The sequence below is a fragment of the Aquarana catesbeiana genome, linkage group LG07 (genome assembly GCF_042186555.1).
Source record: "Aquarana catesbeiana isolate 2022-GZ linkage group LG07, ASM4218655v1, whole genome shotgun sequence".
In the NCBI taxonomy this organism is placed as follows: Eukaryota; Metazoa; Chordata; class Amphibia; order Anura; family Ranidae; genus Aquarana; species Aquarana catesbeiana.
The window spans coordinates 301,944,554-301,970,028 of NC_133330.1; the positions used below are offsets into that span (position 1 = coordinate 301,944,554).

Below are 25,475 nucleotides of genomic sequence, written 5' to 3' on the forward strand. Positions count from 1 at the left end.
CATGCTACAGGAGATGGTCAGAGACTGCGGGCATGCTACAGGAGATGGTCAGAGACTGCGGGCATGCTACAGGAGATGGTCAGAGACTGCGGGCATGCTACAGGAGATGGTCAGAGACTGCGGGCATGCTACAGGAGATGGTCAGAGACTGCGGGCATGCTACAGGAGATGGTCAGAGACTGCGGGCATGCTACAGGAGATGGTCAGAGACTGCGGGCATGCTACAGGAGATGGTCAGAGACTGCGGGCATGCTACAGGAGATGGTCAGAGACTGCGGGCATGCTACAGGAGATGGTCAGAGACTGCGGGCATGCTACAGGAGATGGTCAGAGACTGCGGGCATGCTACAGGAGATGGTCAGAGACTGCGGGCATGCTACAGGAGATGGTCAGAGACTGCGGGCATGCTACAGGAGATGGTCAGAGACTGCGGCGGACATGGCACAGGAGATGGGCACAGACTGCGGCGGACATGGCACAGGAGATGGGCACAGACTGCGGCGGACATGGCACAGGAGATGGGCACAGACTGCGGCGGACATGGCACAGGAGATGGGCACAGACTGCGGCGGACATGGCACAGGAGATGGGCACAGACTGCGGCGGACATGGCACAGGAGATGGGCACAGACTGCGGCGGACATGGCACAGGAGATGGGCACAGACTGCGGACAATAATGCAGAGTTGTGGTGTGATGAAGGCACATAGAAGACAATTTATGATATGGACTTGTGTCACAGCGCCCCTCCCCCTCCGTACTCACATGCTGCTCTGCCGGTGGCAGCCTGTAATGAGCAGGGCGATCTGCCTGCTCACCATCTCCCCCCGATCTCCATTTGTGCGGCCGGTGTTCCGCCGGTTGTCACATCTGAGGTGGGCAGTGAATTCTCCCGGGAGAGCGCTCCGTGCGTAAAGCTGTTATTAGTGTGTATATTGCGGTCATGTGACACTCGGCCGCGCCTCCCTCCTCTCACGTCTCTCCTGATGTCAGCCCCGCCCGCCTCTCTTCTGACCTGATAGCTCCAGTCAGTGGGCGGAGCTGACATCAGGAGAGACTGAGAGGAGGGAGGCGCGGCCGAGTGTCACATGACCGCAATATACACACTAATAACAGCTTTACGCACGGAGCGCTCTCCCGGGAGGGGGCGGGGCCAGAAATCGATTATTCGGGTCGCATGCATCGATGCCGCATCGGGGACACCCGAATCGCGATGCATCGATGCTGCGATTAATTTCAGCAGCCCTAGTTTTCCAGCATGGCCATTCCACAGAAGCCAGTCGTGAGGCCACCTTCTGTAGAATAAACAGCTGTACACACAATCCAAAAGTTGGCTGCTTCCTGCCTAACTGATTTCAGTAGATTTTGGACCTGCATTTACACAGCTTTCCGCTTTGATTTACTGCTGTATAGGAGCACTGGGCTTCAGCAAAATGTCAGCCTCCAGCAAGAAGAAACGGGAACAATGCTGGAGTTAAGTTACAGCACACTCATTATGGTAGCATAATGATTAATGTATGTTCCTTGCTAAAGAACATTGTGGGGTTTTTTTTTCTAAGTTGTTATGGGTAAAGTTCCGCTTTTAAGGAGTGGTTGGATACATGCTGAAGTAGACTTTCAGAGACTTGGGACATGATGCATGAAAACTGCCACTACAGCCCCTTCAGTAATGAATGCTCACAAGTACCAAAGGACCACAAGTTGCGCAGAAAGGGGCCTGTGAGACATTCACATGAGTCCCTGTGTCTCAGGAGCTTTTAAAATCTATTGTTCCCATATCAGCCATTTACAGAATGGAACGTATACAGATACACACGCGTACATGTCAGTTTGGTCAAGTTACAAGCAGGGCACTTAGAATATGTACTTGTCTCTTATTAGGATGTACCGTATATACTCGAGTATAAGTCCTTCCGAGTATAAGTCGAGGCCCTAATTTACCACAAGAAAAATGGGAAAAACTTATTGACCCGAGTATAAGATGAGGGTGAGAAATGCACAGCTACTGTAAGTGGAAAAGAGGGTCAACAATGCCCATTTGCAGCATCACTGTGCCCATTTGCAGCCATAGGTCCCCTGAACTTCAAACTCGGTAGTTAAGGGTTCCTAGATGCCCCCTAGCTGCAGCCAAAATTTGGGGTCTCTGAACCCAAAGGGTCCCGAAATGACATTGCTGCAGATGGACACAGTTGACCGAATTTGGGGCCCCGTACGTATAGGGGCCACTTAGTGCTAAGAACCCCAAATTTGGTGTGCAAACCCAGTGGATCTAGCACCATAAAATTTTCAAAGCTGGTGTTTCTAGCACCAAGTGGCCCCGAGATACAGGGCCCCAAAGTCAGTTCAGAAAATGTCAAGCACTTTTCTGCAGCAGAGAATGACATTTTCCGAACTGATTTTGGGGCCCCGTATCTCGGGGCCACTTAGTGCTAGGATCTTCAGCTTTGGATATGTTGTGGTACCAGTTCCACTGGGTTTGCACACCAAATTTAGGGTTCCTAGCACCAAGTGGCCCTGAGATACGGGGCCCCAAAGTTGGTTCGGAAAATGAAAATTTTTTGCTGCAGAAAAGTGCTTGACTCGAGTATAAGTCGAGGGGGGCACTTTCAGCACAAAAAAATGTGCTGAAAAATTCGACTTGTACTCGAGTATATACGGTACGTTTCTTCCATCTATAGAGTAAAGCCGGCCATAGACCGGGGGACCAGCAGAATTTTGATCAGTGTATGGCCATCCATGTTTGACAGGAGACGAGCATTACATTGACTTTTGTCAAACTGACAAGTTGTAAAACATTTCTAAATTAGCGGCTGAAGCCCCTGATCAGTGTATTCTGACAAAGTCAGGTCCCACTGTCAGAATACAATGTGGGGTGGGGGAGGTTCCTCCATCAAACTAGTTTTGAGTGGATGGAAGAATCTGTTAGTTTTCAGTGGGCTGAACAAAGAAAATCAACCATCCAAGGCCAGAATAATCTAGTGGGAATTTACACCATGACCTATAAGCTGCATTGCTATCACTGAAATATCCCTGCTCCCTAGAAATCTCTAATAATAAAAGGTCTCAAACTGCATATTTGTTCCTTTTATGTACTGGTAACACAAAATACTTATTCAGTTTCTTTTTTTTTTTTCTAGAACCAAGTCAACAATTTTCTGAAGACCTCATCCTCTGCAAGTGAGGAGTCTTGTGAAAATATTTCCAGGGTCAGTTCTAGAGCAAGTGGATCTGTTTCGGAAAAGCCTAGGGAGTGTCGCCCAAGTGAGCCCAGCCGTAGCGACCAGCACAGTGTACAGAGGGCCACTTTAAAGCAGCTGAAGTCTCTGGGAGTGGAAATGAGCACTGAACCATCTGATGTGAAGCTGAACAGTGGAGGCACTGCGGATAATGCATGGTAATTGCCATATCCTCAGTTCTATATTGAAAAGGACCTATAATTAAATGTTAACATAAATTAGAAGTCTGAGCCTGGCAAGGGAAGAAACTCCACTGAAAACCAAAAGCTTTTACAACTTAGACAAAGTCAGTAAGCCTTAACTGTTAACTTTTACGTAGTCTTGCTTTTATTACTTTGAGCGCTCCTGCGATAACACAAATTCCCATTTCCTGCCAGCCTGCTAAAATAGAGGAGCGCGGTACTCTGTGGGAGCATTGATGTACTGTCAGTGGTCTTGCACATCTCCTGCACAGTCTCCGCTTCTGCACTCCAGTTAGCAGGGAGCACAAGCTTTGAATGGAGCACAGTAGTATTGACTGTAAAAAATGTATCGGACTACTAGTGGTAGACTGCTGTTCTCATACAGCACAGCAGTCTTCTGCAGGCTGCTAGGAAATCGGAGTTTGGGTTAGCACAGGAGTGCTACTGAAGAACTAAAAAAAGCAAGGCCGTCTTTAAGATTTAATGGTTTTATTCTTGCTTTGCCTGAGCTTTAAAAGCTTAAAGTAGATCTTCAGGCAGAACTTTTTTTCTTTTTTTTTTTTTTTTTTTTTTTGAATAGAGTAACATCAGTCAGTTTAGTTCTTGACCTCTGTGTCCCATTATGGAGATTTCCTTTAACTTCCTGTCCCATAGCCAAAACAGGAAGTGAGAGGAAATCCCTGCAAATTAGGGAACCTCTTGGGGACCCCCAAGGTCATCCAAACTAGTGTCCCCATTGGAATATTTCCCCTCTACTACTTTTTGTGGGGACAACCCAAAATGGGATTTTCTTTTACTTTCACTGTTATATTTAATTGGGACAAATGCTGTAGAGAGCCTAAATCTACCTAACAGGGGCACAGACCGCAATTAAAACTGACATGTTCTAATCCCTCTATATTCTAGTTAAATACAAAAAAAAAGTTTTCTTAATCGTACATCACGGAACACAGAGCCATAGTAGTTACTTTGTGGGTTATAGGCCACCTTCAGGTGATGGACACTGGCACACCCTAAAACAGGAAGTCCATTCCCTATATAACCCCCCCACTACTGGGAATACCTGGGAAAAAAATAGTTTTTTCGCCAGTGTCTTTGGTGTTGGTCACGAGTAAAGCTGTGCTGAGCTCCACAGGAAGATTCTTTTGCTGGGGCAAGCTATGCAACCGGATCCATTCAAAGTGTCTTTTCTAGGCCGAATTGAATGGTACCTGGGCCTTGTGTCCGAAGAAACAAGGTTTTGCCTGTAACGCTTCTCTTTTTGGAGAGCTGGACCCCGGGATCCAGTGTTTTGGTGTTTTCAGCCTTAAAGTTTTACTGGTGGGGTGCTTTACGGGTCCAGGAGTGTGGGTTCCCGGTTCCTGAAGATTTGGTAACGGAGCTCACTGTGAGGGGTGAAGATTGGGTCTGTTGGTTTTACCACAGAAATCCCTGCGGCAGGAAAGGTAAGTGGAGTAAGGAATTTTTAAATTTTCTTATGAAATGTCTCCTTTTAAAAAAAGTAAATGTTGTCATGCCTAAGAGTCACCACTGGGGGCTGTATAGAGCACGTACCTTGTCATGCTTTCCTCAAAGATCAAGCTGTGCAGCAGAAACAGCAGGCTTCCCTTCAGCGAGCAGCTCAGGCCTCCGGTAAGATTGGGGGGTATTTTCTTCCACTAATCGCCCCCCACCTGGACAAAGCTCACCCCCTCACCCTGGATAGAGTGAAGCCAAAACGATCGGTGATGCCACTCTGTTTCTTTCACCGCCCCTGCACAGCAGCTTGTCTCAAATCTCCTTCTCGCCATCCCCTCCCCACGCACACACGCCGATCCCCTTGGATCGGAGGCCCGTGCTCATGCGGCAAAATACTCTCTTAAAAAGAGGGAGCGCAATTAACGGAAGGGGCGGGGCTTAGCACAGCATTGGCGTGCAGCAACGTCCAGTGCGGGAGTATGTTTAAAAGCTCCATTTTTGCTTGCTGCAGATGTCAGAGGGACATGAGCAAAAAGGGGCATGTAAGAGGTTGGCGACACAGGCATTCCCTTGGCACATTTACTAATAGCATCAGGCTGAGCATTAATAGCAGTGGCAGTGGCTGGACTATTGCTCAAGCAGTGGATGTGATTTCTTCTGGTAGTACCTCTGCATGTGTGCATCGGGCTATGGTCAGAAGGGGGGCTAGAAAAACCCCAAAAAAGGCTCAAGAGGGACTCCAAGTTCAAAAAAGCCTAGAACCATCTCTATCCCCTGAGAGTTGTGAGGTGGCTGGTCAGAGTGAGCCATCTGGGCCGTCAGGTGTTGCAACTGTTTCCAACACTGCAGCCCCTGTCTGTTACTGAAGAGGTTTTTTCCTCAACCATATTGGGTTTGGAGCAGAGGATAGTGGCTTTAATCTCATCCCAGAATGGGACTAAGTGTGATAGGTCCCCTTCTTTTACCCAGGACCCTCAAACTGAGGAACCGGGCACAGGAGATGATGAATTTCTCTCAGGGGACCAGGAAGAGGCTGATGACTCCTCTTCTGAGGGGTCAAATGCGGAAGGATCAGGTTCACAATCTGAAAGATTGATGGTACTATCTCTTACTGAATTGGTCCGCTCCACATTCATGCTACCTTTAACTGAGTCTGTCGATAAGCCTACTTCTTGTTTGGGTTCACTAAAGCCTCCCCAAGCTGTTCATGCTTTTCCTATCCATTCATTGCTGGGAAAGCTTATGTATTCTGAGTGGGATCACCCAGATTTTACTCTCCTAAAAAGGTTTCAATACTTTATCCAATGGAGGAAAAATTTAATTAAAAAAATGGGAAATTCCAGCAATTGACGCTGCTATATCCTCTGTGAATAAAAGTTGTCCGGTAAACAATGCTCAAATGCTTAGGAGTTCCAACTTCTTATCCTTTGGATCCTTATGAAAAAACACTTTTTCTCTGGCAGGTTCAGTAACTCAGCCTGCGCTGGCAGCAATTGGTGTATGTCAATCCTTGAGAGACCAGTTTAAACAGGTGCTCAAGATTATTCCTGATCAGCTGGCCCAAGAGTTGGCCAAGCTACCAGGGGTGTTATGTTTTGCAATAGATGCTATGAGAGATTCTATTCTCCAGGCCTCGCGCCCTACGCTTGGGCTGGTGCATATGCGTAGAATACTATGGTTGAAAAATTGGTCAGCCGAAGCACCATGCAAAAAGCTCCTGGCTAGTTTTCCCTTTCGTGGTAAACGGCTGTTTAGGGATGATCTGGATAAATGCATCCAAAGAATTTCTAATGGGAAGACTTCCCTTTTTCCAGTTAAAGGAGTATTTCATTTAAACAAACTTTTTCTCCAGTGCCAGGGGCATCAGCCTCCAGGCAGTCTTGACGGCCTCCACCGTCAAGTTCAAGCGGTAAACCTCAGAGTCAACCCCAGGGACAAAAAAGGTCCTGGGGAAGGAAGCCTACAAAACAAAGTACTAAGGCCTCATCATGAAGGCGTGCCCCCACTCGCTCGAGTGGGGGAAGACTTCTGCAGTGTTCAAGGATCTGGCAGGAAGAGTGTCGAGACAAATGGGTGGCCTCCTCAATAACTCTAGGGTACAAACTAGAGTTCCGAGAGTCCCCGTCTCCTCGTTTTCTCAGATCAAACGTTCCCAGGGATCCAGAGAAAAAGAAGTCTCTCTCTTTCAAGCATTGGACCATCTTTTGTCTCACAAGGTGATATCGGTGGTCCCCATGGAAGAGCAGGGATTGGGGTTTTATTCAAACCTTTTCACGGTACCAAAACCAAATGGGGATGTCGGACCCATTCTAGATCTCAAAGATCTAAACCGGTTTTTGAACATCCGCTCTTTTCGCATGGAGTCAATCCGATCAGCAGCCTCCATTCTACAAGGTGGACAACTTCTAGCGTCAGTAGACATCAAGAATGCTTAACTCCATGTACCTATTTTTCCCGCTCACCAGAAATATCTGCGCTTCTAGATAGAAAATCTTCATTTTCAGTTTGTAGCTCTGCCTTTCGGTCTAGCTACTGCACCTCGAGTGTTTACAAAGGTCCTGGCTCGCCAGATTAAGGGCTCAAGGTATAACGATTCTAGCTTACTTAGACTATCTGCTCTTGATAGACGAGTTGGTAGCCCATTTAGACCAGAGTTTGGTCACCAAAGTCAGCTACCTGGAATACCTAGGTTTGATTCTCAACCTAGAAAAGTCTTTCTTAAAACCATCAAGGAGATTGGAATACTTGGGTCTGATCATAGATACAGCTTAGAAGAGGGTGTTCTTGCCCCAGGCAAAGATCAGTGCCATAAGGGAACTTTCAGGTGGTCAATGCAAAGAATCCTTCTATTCGACTTCGCATGAGATTGTTGGGAAAGATGGTGGCTTCATTCGAGACTACTGCAAAACAGTATCCTATCGGCTTGGAACAAGAAGGTCCAAGCTCTAGACTTCCCAATGCGTTTGTCTCCAAAGGTGCGCCAAAGCCTCAGTTGGTGGTTGATGGCCAAGAATCTGCAGAAAGGAAAATCCTTCCTACCAGTTACCTGGAAGGTGGTAACAGATGCCAGCCTTTTGGGTTGGGGAGCAGTCCTGGAAGAAGTGACTGTCCAAGGGAAATGGTCCAAATCAGAAATGACCTTGCCCATCAATATTCTAGAGATTTGGGCAGCATGTCTGGCCCCGAGGGCCTGGATGTTCAGGCTACGGAATTGTCCTGTCAGGATCCAATCCGACAGTGCCACAGCAGTGGCCTATATCAATCACCAAGGGGCACGAGATGTCGTGCAGCCCAGAGAGAGGTGAATCGTATCCTAACTTGGGAGAAAACAATATACCTTGCTTATCGGCAGTCTTCATTCCAGGAATAGAGAATTGGTAGGCGGACTACTTGAGTGGCCAGCAGTTCTTCCCGGGAGAATGGTCTCTTCACCCCGACATCTTTCTGATAATATGTCAAAAATGGGGAATTCCAGACGTGGATCTGTTTGCGTCCAGGTTCAACAAAAAGATCGTCAACTTTGTGTCAAGAACAAAAGATCCGCTGGCATGCGGAACAGATGCCTTGGTATTCCCGTGGAATCAGTTTTCACTGATTTATGCATTACCTCCTGTTCTGCTGCTTCCACGACTTCTTCGCAGGATCAAGCAGGAAGGAAAGTAGGTGATTCTTGTGGCCTAGGAGATCTTGATATGCAGAGATCGTAAAGGTCTTCTCTCGCAAGGTATGGTATTCCATCATACCTTACAAATGCTAAATTTGAGGCTTTGGCTATTGAGACCAACATTCTGAAGAAGCATGGGCTGTCAGGTTCAGTGGTGCCTATCTTGGTTAATGCAAGGAAGCCGGCCTCCAGAGTCATATATTATAGAGTCTGGAAGGCATATGTCTCCTGGTGTGAATTTGGTTGGCACCCCAGGAAATATGTCATAGATAGAATCAAAGTTGGCCCCTAGTACTATCAAAGGCCAGGTTTCTGCCTTGTCGGTATTACTTCAATAACCACTTGCTTCGCTTTCTTTGGTTCGTAGCTTTATTCAGGGGGTAACACGGCTTAATCCTCCAGTTAGGTCACCCCTGAACCCTTGGGACTTAAATTTAGTTCTGTTGGCATTACAGAAACAGCCTTTTGAGCCGATACAACATATTCCCTTGGTCCTCCTGACAAGGAAACTAGTTTTTCTGGTAGCCATATCTTCTGCAAGAAGGGTATCAGAGTTGGCTACTCTTTCTTGTAAAGAGCCATATTCAATTATTCACAAGGATAAGGTTGTATTGCGTCCTCATCTTAATTTTCTACCGAAGGTAGTATCTGGTTTTCATCTAAACCAGGATATTGTTCTGCCTTAATTTTTTCCCAGAACCCTGTTCTGCCGAAGAAAAATCACTACATTCTCTTGATGTTGTGAGAGCTGTCAAAGTCTACTTGAAGGCGACTGCTCAGATTCAGAAAACGGATGTTTAGTTTGTGTTGCCTGAAGGTCCTAAAAGAGGACAGGCAGCATCGAAATTTACTATTTTTTTAAATGGATTTGAAAAGTAATTGTTCAAATTTATGGTTTAAAGAGAAAAATTCCACCTTTTCAAATTAAAGTGTACTCCACCAGGGCTGTTAGTGCTTCCTGGGCAGTGCATCACCAATCCTCCATGGCTCAAATCTGCAAGGCCACAACTTGGTCTTCTGTCCATACTTTTACCAGATTCTATCAAGTAGATGTAAAAGGTTATGAGGATATCGCCTTTGGGCGCAGTGTGCTGCAAGCAGCAGTATAAGCCCTCTGGTCTCATGGTGACCTAATTTTGTTGCGTCTCCCTCCTTTCAGGTTGCATTGCTCTGGGGCATCCCACATAGTAACTACTATGGCTCTGTGTCCTGTGATGTACAATTAAAGAAAATAGGATTTTTATAACAGCTTACCTGTAAAATCCTTTTCTTTGAAGTACATCACGGGACACAGAGGTCCCTCCCTTCTTTCTGGTATACACGTGTATTGCTTTGCTACAAAAACTGAGGTACTCCCAGTAGTGGGAGGGGTTATATAGGGAGTGGACTTCCTGTCTTGGGTGTGCATAGTCACTATTATGGCTGTGTGTCCCGTGATGAAAAAGAAAAGGATTCTACAGGTAAGCTGTTATAAAAATCCTATTTTTTTGCATTTACTTTATGCAAACCACAAATTGATTGTACAATTTCTTTTCGATCCACCAAGTATGTAGTACATAGGCCTGTCTGATAGGATAAAAATTGATGGGATAGTTCAGGTGGGTCCTCATAGTTTTGGTACATCTGATTGTAGCTGAAAGCCGGCCATTCATGGATCAAAACTCAGCAGTGACTGGCCGAGATTCGATCCATGTATGGGTAGGCTGTCATTGCTACCCATCCATCGATCAACTTGGGCACAACCAGCCTGTCGAGTTTTTTACATGCAGTTGCTACTGGGGGCTATAGCTGCTAGCAGTAATTGTGTTCTGCTGGCCGGGAAGAAAATCAAATCATCTTTTGGGATGATTTAGGCTACAATCAGGCTTTTTACAAAACATATTATGTGGGGTGATCCATTTTATTTATTTTTTTGAGATGTAATTAAATATTTTTCTTCTAATAGCATGTAATTATCTTTTTGCAGTGTCTTGGCATGTATTAATCCTGATGCTGTCATCCCAAGACTAAACTACCTGTCATTTACAAATATTGGCTTGAGTTGCATTGTGCCCAATGGAGTTGATTTAAGTATGGAGGCCAATGCAATCGCCTTGAAGTACTTGAGCGAATCCCAGCTGACCCAGCTTTCCCTCAGCCACACTAACCAGAACAAAGATGTGGACTCTTCCTCCTTTCATGGCCTTTTTTCTGGCAATTCTGAGAAGAGCATGGTAGGCCTAAGCCTAATTTCACCAAACATGTCATTTGCCACTAAGAAGTACCTGAAGCGTTATGCCTTAATTGAGAGCAACGACAGCAGTGATGAGGAGTTGGATCTACCTTCAGAAGCCGGTCATTTAGCTATGGTGCAGAGTAATAAAAACCAGGTTTTTCCCAACTCGCCTGACAATAAACAAATTCTGAATTCGAATTCTGAACCTAAAACCACTCCAAGAGCAACAGACAACACTACGGTTGAATTTGTATATCACCCAGAGGGAAATAAATTAAGAAATATTACAAACGAGATGCCCAAGAAGGCTTTTCCAACTGTACAAACATCTGATGGAGCACCTCTACATTTTCTAAAAGACATTAACCCTAGATCCAAGCTCACGTCAGGGAAAGCTCTTTTTAATGGTCACCATGATAAAGAGAATGGTCGAAACACACCACTTATGAACACAGAAGACTCCAACTCATCGGGGAGAAAATTAGCGTGTCCACAAGGTTCTCTTGAGGAGATTTTAGATGTCAACCATCTTCGGCAGCTCCCCAAATTGTTCTAAGCTCTTTTTTTAGGTGATCATTGGGATGAACAAACCAGTTAATTTACATTTTCCTTCCTATGGAAGTTAAGAACCCAAAGACCTGCATGTTTCTAATTCAGATGCGGTTTCTACCTTCAGATGTTTTTAATGTATTTGGCTTGTGTATGAAATTTACAGCATTCATATTGCACTACTTTCTAGCATCTTTTTTATTTTTTTTTATGCTCTTCAGAGTTCCAGGTGATCTGAGCCAATATGCCTAATCAAGACTCCTAAGGGCTGAGTCTAGCTTCAAATATCTGACATTTTTTGTACTCTTGGGGAGAGGAGGAGTATTTTTAAATTGGATACACTTTAGTTTTTAACCTCTTCATGCCGGTGCCTCTAGGCTATTTAAAAGGGTTTGCATGTGATCACTGAGCCTTACTGTTGTATGTGAAATGCTGCTGTTTCTTCACTTTCTGTCTAAAACCTTTCAAGAGAACATGCCATAGCTACATTTCAACCACACCACATTTCTGTTCAAATCGCATGCGATTATTTGCTATGTGATTTGAGTCCATTCATTTTGTATGGGCTCAAAAAGCACCGCAAATGTATCTGTTTCAGGTATCGGAGCATTTGTACGAGTACTCGTGCAAATACTCAGTATCAGTGCAACCCTTCTGAAAACTCTTCAACTCTTCTGGGTGTGCTGGATGCTTGATCCCCCGTTTGCGCTCTGTGGTTCAGTCTGCAGGCATTAGTGACGTAGGAACTAGCAGATCGAACCCAAGTGCTTAGTAGGGGTCAAGGCATCTCAGACATGTCAGATTTGTCTACCACTCTGGCTCTTCAAGAGAGTAACACAGGCTGGCAGAACAAGTATTATTTTCTTTACAGGGAGATCTTCATTTCTAGTTTAGCTTTCACATTACAAGGTTCCTGAAGGCTTGCACAAACCAATGTATGACGACAGTCTGAAGGTGAAACCTGTATTTTAAAATGTTTAATTTGTGGCCTTACTTTTTTGGAACACATTTGAGGGAAGCATGCATTTTATTTTATTTTTCAATTTAATTTTAACGTCCAATGACTCTGGGACTAGAACAACTCCTACCTGATGACATTTATGAAAATTACATTTTGCTATATATATGTGTCACATTTGCAATCTGCAATGAGTGAAGCATTGAAAGAATTGTTTACAATTATCCAGAAATAGCTGCAAAATTGAAGATTAGTAGCTTGATTATGTTTACCATACGGAGTTCCAGTTACATATTAATAATGTCAGGATGTACCACAAAGCCAAGATTTTATTTTGCACTTGTTAAGTTCTGTCTTTCTTTTGTTTGTGCACAATATGTGTTCTATGTGGTGTGTCTGCGTATTTTGTAAATCTGATATTTTTATTTAAATTCTGATTTTTATATTTGTGTTGAAATATTTTATATTTTTTAATAAAGTTTAACAAATTACTTTTTTCTGAAATGTGCACTCTCAGTGGAATATATGTTTTTACTAGAGTCGGCGTACAATGATGCCGTCAGCAAGTATTTTGTTGGTTGAGTCCACCAACCAAAAAATCCATAAATTGTCAGCATTCAAGACCATATAGCTGTCCAATTCTTCTTTCAATGGCCATAAGAAAGCAAAGCCTGACTACTTTGTATGCAAGTTCCTCACCTGATGGTATGATATCAAAAAGCTTGTCTGCTATGGCATTGTTTAGGAGATTGGAAAGTTTTCAAAAATTCATCCTGATGTACCTTGTTAATTTGTTAATTGTGTTAATTGAAGTGTGAGTGGTGAGAAGAAATCGGAGACAGAGTAGGAGCTTCACCGTATTGCTTGGTCTACCATTGGCAGCTGGAATTTTTTTTTTTTTTTTTTTAGAACTGTTGCTTGTTTTGATGTAGTCCACAAGCTGGTGATAATGTAAAGAATGTTCAGGTGGCAGATGAAATTCCTGAGCCAATTATTAAAGATTTTATTTGATGGGTATTGGAACGGAAAAACGATGACACCAGAGTCTAGCCATTGGACTTCTAGGTAGCAAAAGCCTTATAATCCATACCTTGAGGGAACATAGCATTGCCATGTATTGGGAGATATCTAGAGATGGCAGAGGAGAGGCCCCAAGTGTTTCCATTTCTCTCACCAGGCAACAAGTGTGTCACATATGGCTGTGTCAGAGCTGGCAGGTAAGGGAACATCGGTTCTGCTCCACGGGTATGATTTGTGTAGACTGAGTTTCCTAAAAGCCAGTCAATCTCCAGACTGAGCAAATATGACAAATTAAATATTCTGATTCTGTTTAACCAGCCCCCCTTTCACTCCATCGGAGATATTATTCTGTAAGAGCAATGCTTGTGTGTTTTTTTTTTTTTTTTTCTTTTTCCTACACCGCAGAAATGAGACTAATGCCCCATACACACGATGAGATTATCGGACGAATGATCGTCCGTTTTTTATTGCATGCTGATCTCAGATCGAATCTGATGAGTTTACTAAAGTCACGAAAATTCCCGCACGACATGAATAAAATTCGGAAGTGATGTCATGTGTTGTAATGCATTTGTATTGCATTTTCGAAACGATAGCTGTACTGATTAAACGAAAATCGTACGATCTGGCATCGTACGAAAAAAAATTTCCTGCATGTCCGATAGAATACTATTGGATGAACTGTCCTGATCGGCTCTCGAAAGCTCTGTACTAACAATCCGATTATCGTACGATCGCTTTGAAAGCGGTATTTTCCGTACGATTTTCTGATCGTGTGTACGGGGCATAAGGCTGGGTTCACACTAGTGCAAATTGGATGCGGCGCAATAGCAGGAGATTGTGGCGGGTCACACATCTCTGGTGCAAATTTGCAAAGGGGTTCTGTGCGTCTTTTGGTCCATTTCAGGTCCGAATTCAGCCCAAAATTCGGGCTGAAATGGTGAAAGGGGATGCACTGTACCTCACTGTACCAGCCTAAAGATCTATTTAAGGTATATGTTATGATATCTGAATGATATCTGAATGTTTATGTAAGAGGTGTCATTTTGTAGAGGGTATAATCTAGCAAATGAAACCATTTTGAATAGTTGTCTCTCAAAGAGCGAGATAGGTAGATTCATCCAAGTACAATATTTTGCAAGGTAGATTCATCCACACTTCCATTTCACTTACTATTTTGGAGATTGGTGGTGGATAGTTCAGGTAATAAAGTGACCTCGCCAAAATGTATAGGGTTCTCGACAAATTTTTATACCTAGATACGTTATGTGGTGTGTGGCTGTATTAAAAAGGGGAAGCAGGGATCCATGACTTTGTTTTAGAAGGGTTCAAAGGCAGAGAAAGGTATACGTAAGTGAGAGCAGGCATGATAGGTTGGTGAGAACGTCCTGTAAGTCTGGCATATCTAAAGCTGGATTTCAATATGTTGCTTGCGCTTATATTTTTAATGAAAATGATGTCTTAAGATAAGACGCAGGAACCTGCTACAGAAAATTGCATTATAGTAGGGTTCAGGCCATGTGTACTTCTGGTAAGTTAGCTGGGAAGTGCTTTCCAGAGCCTCTGCCATTCCTTCTGTACATGCCTTGTCCCTGAACACTCAGTGACTGGGCCAATCGAGCCGAGCACTGGGAGCGGCCTCAGTTTTGATGATGGCCAAATTTATCTATTTTCCCACTGGCTCTGTTGTGGAATGGATTAATATTGTGGCACTAAGAGAACATCACCCATTGGGTGGAGTGTCACAAGCACATCATCCGTACTTTCTTGCCATACAGCAATAAGGAAGCATCCCTCTTTACTGCTGTTCCTGAAGAAAAGATCCACATGCATCTTTGATCCTTCCTGCTGCATGCCTACCATGAATTTGGTCACCTCCTGGCAATTTGATCATCCTATTCTTGACCTTCACCTTTCACCAGATGCCTGGGGTTTGTGATTAGTTGAGGCCTTGCCTCTTAGCCTGAGCTTGCATTGCCTGATTTGTGGTCGCAATATATCTAGATATGGGGATAACAGTCTTGCTGAGTGTTCCCAGCTCCCAAGCTTCTAAATGCTACTAGAAGCTGGCACAAAAATGCTATTATCAGCATATTATTATTATTATTTTTTTTTTTTTTTATATCCAGCAGTTTTTTTGCGCCAATGAAAACCGCTAGTGTGCATGGACCCTAAGAGGTCAAGGACTGCTTCCAGCGTGCCCACTGCTGGTGACATTATCTGGAGTCATAATGTCCCTTCTGTTAGTCTATCCTGCCTCTGGCTCCCTCAGGTCTAGCTGGGTCCTCTGCCCTCTCTGCTGAGGTTATTTTTACTACACTTGCTAAAGGCTTTATGACCCATATTACCCAGTTACTTGCTGACTGATTGCAGAGGTCATATGCATACTCCTGGCTTCCCTTCCTGCAGATTCAGTATCTGATTTATCTGCGATCCCAGCAAATTGTGAGCCATCAGCTGCTGAGACTGATTTTTGAGTCGCTCAAATTCCTGCTGTGTGAACTTACTCCTGAGGTGTCATGGTCTATTGCTAATGCTCCCAGGTTAAAGGAGCGCATTTTAGCTCTTGTTGATGTAGTGCACACCAGCCTTTGTATATGGCTCAAGAAGCAGCAGTGCAGTGCAGACTCTTTCCAACGGTTTTTATACAAAGACTGGAACCATCCTGATAGACTGTCTGCTCCCGCTAAACGTTTTGCGGGCCTTGTTTCAGCTTGTTATGGCTTTTATTCATAAGTTGGCTTGGTCTCACCAAAATAATTACTATTTCTGTGAAGGATGCATCTGATTTTAAGGATCCTACCAATAAGCAATTGAATTGTGGTGGTTTTTTTTTTTTTTTTTTTTTATTAAACTCTGTTCTCTCTGATGGGTACTGCTTTGCACCTGGTTTTAGCTAGGATATTTATCACAGGGGTGTTTAAACGTTTTGACCTTCCTGGGCCACGTTTGAAAGAAGAGGAAGTGCCTTGGGCCACACATAAGGACTCTTTCACATGGGCTGTCCGATCGGGTCCCCCCTGTCAGTTTTTCAGGCGCACCTGATCGGATCCTCCAGTCTCATCTATGGAGTGATGGATGTCTCCTGACACCTGGTGCCATCCGATCCTGTCTGCCAAAAAACACATGGGTGGTGGTCCTATTCTCCATTTGTCTGGTGGATTGGATGAAAACGGATAGGAGGTCTGTTTCCATCTGATTCTCCTATAGAGGAGAGCAGGACTGTGTCTGTCTGCTCTGTATATCAGAGGGTGCACGGACCTGTCCTCCGCCTACTCAGCAGGGATCAGCGGAGAGATCCCCCGCTAAGCAAGCAGATTCCGCTTAGCGGAGGCGCCCATGTGAGAGGCCTAACATGCATTAAGAATAGCTGTTGAGCAGAAAAAGTTGGGCAGATCACAAGGTAATAAAACTAAAAAAAAAAAAAATAAGTTAGAGGGCAACATAAAACTAGTATGATATTTGACACTGTTTTCGATAAACTAACGCATTAATATCTGGTTTGACGGCTGTAGTAACGGTTCTCATCGGGCATTTTCGTTCTAATTTTGCCCTTAATGTGCTTCATCCTTGAAAAAAAGCTGCTCACAAATATAGGTGCCCCAGTAACGAGACACAGTCAAATTTTTCTTTGGCCACATTTTGTTCGCAAAGTGTAAACCCATTTTTACAAAAAAAAATAATAATGAATAAATCAACATTTTAAAGTAAGTTTATGATTTTGTGTTGGCTGCATTCATAGCTATCTTGGGCTGCAGGTTGGACACCCCTGCTTTATCAGATGTTTGGTCAAAACCCCCAAAAGAGCTGACCACCACTGCCATTTACCTTCTGCTTGTGGCACACGTAGAGCAGAATGCCATGGTGTTGAATTTAATGTTTGATGTCTTGCTAGAAGCCTGATGCTTTTGTTTCTCACATAAGTCTCCTGTGGGCACATATGTGTTGGAAGCCTTGGCTGAAATGCTGGGCTGTGGAATTGAAATGTAAGAAGCGTTTGCCTCCCATTATCTAAGAAACTTCTACACATAAGATTCCTTTATCCATGTCTGTTTTTTTTTTTTTTTTTTTAGCAAAAAAGAGGTTTCCCCAGGGTGGGGGTTTTTAGGCAGCACAGTAACGAATTGAATCAGTTGTGTAGAAAAAATTAAATATATTTATTTGTACATAAGTGACATGACATGGAAGTTAAAACAATGAGCTCCAGTGGGAAGTATTTTAAAATTAGTTCAGCTAAACATACATTTGCAGACATAAACTCATAACAACAATGTTGATATCATGAATTTTGAACCTGACGCGTTTCAACCCATACACTAGGGGTCTTCTTCAGAGGGTCAGTCTGCTGGGAAATACATACAAAATAGGCATACATATAAGTATCCCATTATATATAGTAATAGTAAAATTGCAATTAACATACAATACAATATAGTTACCCAACAATGTATGTCCAGCCAGAAAGAATAGAAGCCTCCCACATGGAGATCCCTTAAAACAGTTATCTTTTTCTCCTCCCAAAAAGGGATCCCAGGCACCTCTACCGCCGCAGCAGCCAAGGCCGGTGCAGCAAACCAATGATGCAGCTTACGAGAGGTCACACTTTAGGCACCGCCCACCAGGCCAGGAAACCGGCCGAAAAGCGAACCACACCTGTGATGAAGTTAAAGAGTCAAACTAAATAAACGCCCATTGTGTCTAAGACAAGTTAATGAAATATGAGTTAATGAAATAAATAAGTGGACAAATCGGCCACTAGGGGACAGAAGTCTCCAAATGCGTCATATATGAAAGTAAAAAAAAGTGAAAAACTCCAAACTTGTATTATTGTATCAAATTGTAAAGACCAATTAGTTAAAAGGATATATAGAAAAGTATATGGAAAGTAAAGGTAGTATTGCAACCCGACTTGGTTGGTACCATGTGTAAAAAAAGTGGAAAGGTAAGATCTGGAGGGGGGGGGGGGGAAGCGTTAGGAAGTGTGGGAATGTAGGAAGTGAGGGATGTGATATGGGTATAGTGACATGCGTCAATCTGTGGATCTGGGTTAAGTGGGAAAAAGTGAAGGCATGCGTGAGAGGACGTGTGAGGATACACCCAAGTGAACAAAAGGGGTTAAGAAGTGCCAAAAGGAGATCAAGGCATGAGATAAGAACTGGTAAATCCAAACATTACCTTAAGGGATGTTAGATCGCACATGTGACTGCACCGTATTGCCCCATATGAATAGACTGTGACTTGTAACCCAACCCGGGATGATCGCAAGCTATATCGGACTCAGCGGATCAATATCCAATCGACCAGAGTCGACCAGTCTAAAATACAATGGATATAAGAAGAATAATAAAGATATCACTATGAGTAAATGCGTAAAAATTAGTGTAAAAATAATTAATTTCAACCTAAGCCATGACTGTGTTGGGCAAAAACGGTGCAAGGACACATCGCTAAAGATTATACTTAGTGTGCAAAGTGCATGTGCTTCAAGTTCACCAACCAGGAAGAAACTGAAAATATGTGGTTGCTGCTACCCATATTTGTATCACTTACTGGGGGCGTGTATGTCTCGTCTTAATCCACCACAGGTGTGCGCTGACAGCCGTTCACGTCAAAGCAGGCGGCATGGCCGCCATCCAAACGGCCACGTGTGAGCTCCCCGGCGTTCAGGAAGAGCCGAGCGGCTCCGACATTGCGTCACTCCCGTCGTAATGCCGTGACGCTCCCCCGTATCAACATTGTTGTTATGAATTTATGTCTGCAAATGTATGTTTAGCTGGACTAATTTTAAAATACTTCCCACTGGAGCTCATTGTTTTAACTTCCATGTCATGTCACTTATGTACAAATAAATATATTTAATTTTTTCTACACAACTGATTCAATTCGTTACTGTGCTGCCTAAAAACCCCACCCTGGGGAAACCTCCTCTTTTTTGTTTCTATCTCATAGGGGTGAGCAGCAATTTTTCTTCTCTTCTAGTGTCCCCTCTTTGCAAAAAATTGTTTTTTTTAGCAAACCACCGCTTTCTGAAGTTTACAGTAAGACCACGGTACTACCAGTTCATTGCACTACCACTTGGCCTGTGTTACTCTGCTTAATTGGAAGATCGGTATAGACTGCTGTCACCCTATAATAGTAAGTGAACAGCACAGTGATTAAGTGGTTAGCACTTGCACCTGTCATAACTAGGGTCAACGGTTTCAATCCCAACCATGACTCTACCTGCCTGAAGTTTGCATGTTCTCCTTGTGCTTGCATGGGGTTCCTTGGGTACTCCGGTTTCCTCCCACACTCCAAAGACATGTTGCTAGGTTAATTGGCTCCTGTCTAAATTGGTCCTAGTATGTGTATGTATGAATGTGAGTTAGTATGGGTTCATACATATGCGCATTGGATGTGGATTTCCCTGCATCCAATTCACATGACAGGCGAGTGTGACTGGCTCTCAATGGAGCTGGTTCACACAGGTCCGGGGCGGTCACGGTTCGCATTCAAAAAGGGTCCTATGCATTTTGTGTCCGATTCAGGTGCGACTTCAGGCAAAAATTCTGACCTGATTCACACCTGAACAGCGATGCACCAGACCCCAGAGAACTAACCCACGGCTGCACATATGTGAACCCGGCCTCAGGGACCTTAGATTGTTAGCTCCTTGAGGGCAGGGACTGATGTGAACGCACAATATATTTGTACAACAAAAACTGGTCCAAAAATATCCGTACACCCACTCTTCAAGTGCCACCACTGTGCCAAAAGAAACCTAAATGTGCAACAGCTGCTACTTTAAATAAAATAAATGTAAATAAGCATTTACAGTATAAACTAAAGTAAATAGTAGCACTAATCAGTATAAATAAATAAACCCGGTGATAGTGATCAACACTAATACATAAATACACAATTAAAAGGGTTGTAAACCCTTGTGTTTTTTCACCTTAATGCATCCTATGCATTAAGGTGAAAAAACACCTGGCAGCGACCAGCCCCCCTCCCCCCCCCCCCCCCCCGTTTTTACTTACCTGAGCCCTGGAACTTCACACAGTGGGGACACGCTGTCCCTCTGCCCGGGGTTCTCGGCTCTTGATTGGATAGAATGGTAGCAGGGCAGCCATTGGTTCCCGCTGCTGTCAATCAAATCCAATGACCTGGGGGGTGGGGCCAAGTCATACATTCGGCGGCTATGGACTCGGGAGCGCGCCCGCAAGGTAATCCCCTAAAAGAGAAAATCTCTTTTAGGGGATTATCTGATGTGGGGAAGAGCTGCCAGGGACCCCAGAAGATGAGGTTCGGGGCCACTCTGTGCAAAACGAGTATGACATGTTTGTTATTAAAAAAAAAAAAAAAAAAAAACAAACCCCTACAATCACTTTAATAATAAAGTTTGTGCAAGAATAGTCCATACATGAGACTGGATTGTCTCAAACAAGGAAAGCTGAATATATCCTGATGTGAAATCTAAAAAACTTTCACCACTCCGCGTGCGCTCAGTGTCCCCTTTAGTTAAACACTCACCGAAGGACGATGCCTTGCCCTCTCATGCTCGGCAAAACAACATCAACCCTTACAGGATTAAATATCCACCGATATCCAGACGTGACACCCGATATCATGGACTCTCCATATATAATGAAACACAGTGCTCCAATAGTGCAGTATCGTTAGAATAAACTTTTTCCATTAACCACTAAGCCACTGCCCACCGTCATATGACGGCGGGACGAGGCTTCTGTTGTTCTGGGAGGACATCATATGACGTCCTCGCCCTCCCGAGCCACTAGGGGGCGCGCGCGCGCCCGCTGCGTCGCTCGGGACCCGGTGCGCGTGCCCGGCGGCCGCGATGTCCGCCGGGCACCCGCGATTGCCGGGTAACAGAGCAGGAGCGTGGATCTGTGCATGTAAACACAGATCCACGTCCTGTCAGAGAGGAGAGGAGACCGATGGTGTGTCCCTTGTACATAGGGACACCGATCGGTCACCTCCCCCAGTCAGTCCCCTCCCCCCACAGTTAGAATCACCTCCTTAGGTCATACATTAACCCCTTGAGCGCCCCCTAGTGTTAACCCCTTCCCTGCCAGTCACATTTATACAGTAATCAATGCAATTTTATAGCATTGATCGCTGTATAAATGTGAATGGTCCCAAAAATGTGTCAAAAGTGTCCGATGTGTCCGCCGCAATATCGCAGTCACAATAAAAATCGCAGATCGCCGCCATTACTAGTAAAAAATAAATAAATAATAAAAATGCTATAAATCTATCCCCTATTTTGTAGACGCTATAACTTTTGCGCAAACCAATCAATATACGCTTATCGCAATTTTTTTTTACCAAAAATATGTAGAAGAATACATAATGGCCTAAACTGAGGAAAAAATTTGTTAAAAAAAAAAAAAAATTGGATATTTATTATAGCAAAAAGTAAAAAATATTGTGTTTTTTCAAAATTGGCCCTCCTCTTTTGTTTATAGCGCAAAAAGTAAAAACCGCAGAGGTGATCAAATACCACCAAAAGAAAGCTCTATTTGTGGGGAAAAAATGATAAAAATCTCATTAGGGTGCAGTGTAACATGACCGCGCAATTGTCATTCAAAGTGCGACAGCGCTGAAAACTGAAAAATGGCTTGGGCAGGAAGGGGGTGAAAGTGCCCTGTATTGAGGTGGTTAAAACAGCTTCAAACATTGCACTCACATAAGCTCAAATCAATGAAGCCTAGTGGCATCAACTTGCCGCAGCAAGTACTGGTGTAATGTGGTCTCAGCGGACATAGCATAGGTGAACTGAATCTCACCAGCGAACGATCGTGATCCTCTGAGTGTCGCTTCCGGTATAGCGCCAAGCATATAAAACTGGTTGCCGTACAGCCACCTCCGGACGTTTTGTCATAACGACTTACTCACATTTTTCACATTACACTAGTACTTGCTGCTGCCAGTGGATGCTTCATTGATTTGCGCTTATGTGAGTGCAATGTTTGAAGCTGTTTTAATAGAAAAAACTTTTCACGATACTGCACTATTGGAGCACTATGGGTGTCACGTCTGGATATCGGTGGGTATTAAATCCTGTAAGGGTTGATGCTGTTTTGCCGAGTATGAGAGGGCAAGGCATCGCCATTCGGTGAGTGTTTAAAGGGGACACTGTGCGCACGCGGAGTGGTGAAAGTTTTGAAGATTTCACATCCGGATATCTTCAGCTTTCCTAGTTTGAGACAATCCAGTCTCACGTATGGACTATTTTTGCACAAACTTTATTATTAGTTGTTTATGTATTTGTGTTGATCACTATCACTGGGTTTATTTATGTTTAGCGCTACTGTTTACTTTAGTTTATACTGTAAATGCTTACTAATATATATGTACAGCACTGTCTAAATTGATGGCGCTATATAAGTAACCGTAATAAATAAAATACATAAGTGTCTGAACAAGGATCTTCATGAGAGAATCCCCTGGAAATAATTTAATAAAAGCAGCAGGTTTAAAATGATTGTAGTTTTTTTTTTTTTTTTTTTTTTTAAATTAAAGGCTAAGTTCACCTTTTCTCAAAAAATGTAAACGTGGACAAACTCCAAATATCCTGGCCACCCCTCCAGGCTGTGCTGCTCATAGCCAGCATGATGCCCCCATGCTGCCGGTATAGCAGAATGTACACCACCGTACACAGCCCCAGAGTGAGTTTCCATCGTAATGCTTACAATGGTAAGTGTTCATTGGTCGGCGCAGCCACAAAACTGTGCTGACCAATGAGAAGTGTATCTGAAGGTTGTGTATTACAGTGTATTGACTGCTAAATCGGCAGCACAGAGTATCAGGGCCACTCTGTGCAGCAAGGTCTGGAGGCATAGCCAAGATATTTGGAATTTTTTCACCTTGTATTTTTTTTTTTTTTGTGAAAAGGCCAATTTACCCTTTTAGCATGGTAAAGCTTATTTGAGATGTCAGTGATTGGTTCTACACATACTATAACCAGAGGTGAAATCAATTTATTTTCCTAAAGTATACCGAGAGCCAACAGTCTTTAAAATGTAAATGGCCAGTTCTAAAAATACATAATTCCCTGCAGATAACATAGCTCTGTTATCATTTGTGCAAGGTCACCCGTTATTTTAAACTTATTTGAAGACACAAAGCTAAGGAAATTAATACAACTGAATAGCTTCTATGGAAAAATGGTTCCTCCCTAATAAAAGACCAGATTTGTAACAGCTTGTAAAGGCTTATTTAATCTAAAAATAACACTTGACTACAACAGGCCTGTTCCATCTCGAGCATTTCCTGTTGGGCAGAGGAAGTAGGCTGGAACCGATAGAGTTTCCTGGATGTAACCTAAACATCAGAGAGACTTGCCGTGGACTGGGCTTATTACAGTAAATATCTTTCCTGCTTGTAGAGTGAACCTGGCACTGTTAGAAGCAGACAGATAATACAGTGTTGAATATTACAACGCGCAGTCGAGGTTTGGTCACTCATAGTCACTAACAAACCAAAAAAAAGTATAACTAAAGGCAAAACTCTTTGTAATTGACCTGATCACCAACATCACTGAGAATGAAAGTGGGGATCAGTCCAAATGAGTTGAGTTGCGACCAGAAGAGGAACAGAGCGGAAAACTTACAATGGGATTTGGAGGACATTGGTTTAAACCCTCCCTACAAAACCCAAATTGAAAAAAAAAATTGTACTTTAAAATCTTTTATTAAGCCCTCTGCATGATGCCAACTGTTGGATCAGCCAAAGCCACATGACTGTGTTCATTGCTCACCAAACTTTTCTACAACAGACCATTCCATAAATAGATCCACTTTTTTAGCCAAAATTTGTGCCAAATATTATAAAACTGATGCTTCACGTAAGGGGTATTGAGCAAGTATGTTGTAAATTTAGATTTTAAAAGTAGTCGTAATAAAATGATTATTAGAAGCCTATAGTTCACATGACTTATGTTTGCAGTATCATCATAGGTTTCAGATACTAGACCAGTCAACTGTGCTCATCCCATTAGCTCTCCAAATTCATTACATCATAAACTACCTACAGTATAATATAACCAGCCTAGTTACCCGACCTGCATAAGAATATGACCTATAGAGGGTCTTCTTTATTTAAAGTGTCTGAAATAAGAACTTTGTTGCATTACAGTTAATTAGATGTAAGATGATTGATTATTTGCTATGCAGACAGTACAGAAGAGGTTATATTTCCTAGATGGTTTAGCTTGTAGCAGCTCAAAAATGTCTTACAGATTTATGTCTTTATTTTAAGAGTCAATGCATCCTAAAGTGATATTCCAACTATGGTTGGACTCACCAGCGTTAAGTCTCAGGAGTCTTTTTCTTCCCGACCACCTAATAACGCCACTCACAATTGTTAAAATGGTGCAGATGGAGGTGCACTCGTGGCGGTGAAAGTGTTGCTTTGCATCGCAGTGAGGCAAAAATAATGCTCCCTGCAGAGTCCAGCCTGATCTGACCACCTCCAGCATCTGGGAGTGTGCATGTACACTCCACAAGCCATTTGTCGGCTTTCTGTGACCCACAGAACTGTGTTGCCTCCCCTGTCATGCTTCCTGGTCCCCACTTACGGGCCCAGGACCTGCATGGCAAGTGCCGCTGGGTGGCGAGGAGGAAGACCAGTCAACATATATTTGCTGATCCCCCCCTAGCTGCAAAGAACCCGGAAGCGACTTGTTTAACGTCACTTCCAGTTTCTTGTCCCTGTCCCTAGCAGCTGTTGTCTGAGAAGAAGCTAACTGTGCTCCATTAGCTTAAATTAAAGGCACGTGAGACATTGGGGTCAAAAAGATTCCTGATGTCTCGTTAAAGAGACCTTCCACAAAGAGTTTATATCACATAGAAATCTTTTTGTCCTCTATGTGATATAAAGTTTTAGTTAAAAAAGGGGCCAAAAAATAGTTACACCTAAGCATTTAGAAACCCCCCAAAAAATGTTGAGCCCACCCTGCCACAACACATGCCACACATGCCTACATGTATAAAGCTATTTACGCTTCACATGATGAATATCACCGTGCACCCCAGATTGAGGGCAGTATTCATGGTAAACCCTAAAGTGATGACCTATAGGGGGCTTTAAAACATTGCCTATGAAAAAGACAAGGTACTGAAGTTTGCGGGTGTATGAAAATTTAAAGTGCGGCATGTTTGGTATCTTGTCTGTTACTCGACACAAACTCA

General features: G+C 43.5%; 1 protein-coding gene across 1 annotated transcript in view; it reads left to right on the top strand.

The window, feature by feature from the left end:
* STIL (STIL centriolar assembly protein) overlaps positions 1 to 12,717 on the top strand; it is a 72,039-nt gene extending 59,322 nt beyond the window's left edge. Inside the window, exons 16-17 of the mRNA XM_073593585.1 lie at positions 3,137 to 3,393; positions 10,506 to 12,717. Coding sequence (XP_073449686.1) covers positions 3,137 to 3,393; positions 10,506 to 11,310 — 1,062 coding nt within the window. The 3' untranslated portion in view covers positions 11,311 to 12,717. The remainder of the gene's footprint in view (positions 1 to 3,136; positions 3,394 to 10,505) is intronic.
* Positions 12,718 to 25,475: the final 12,758 nt, after the last annotated feature.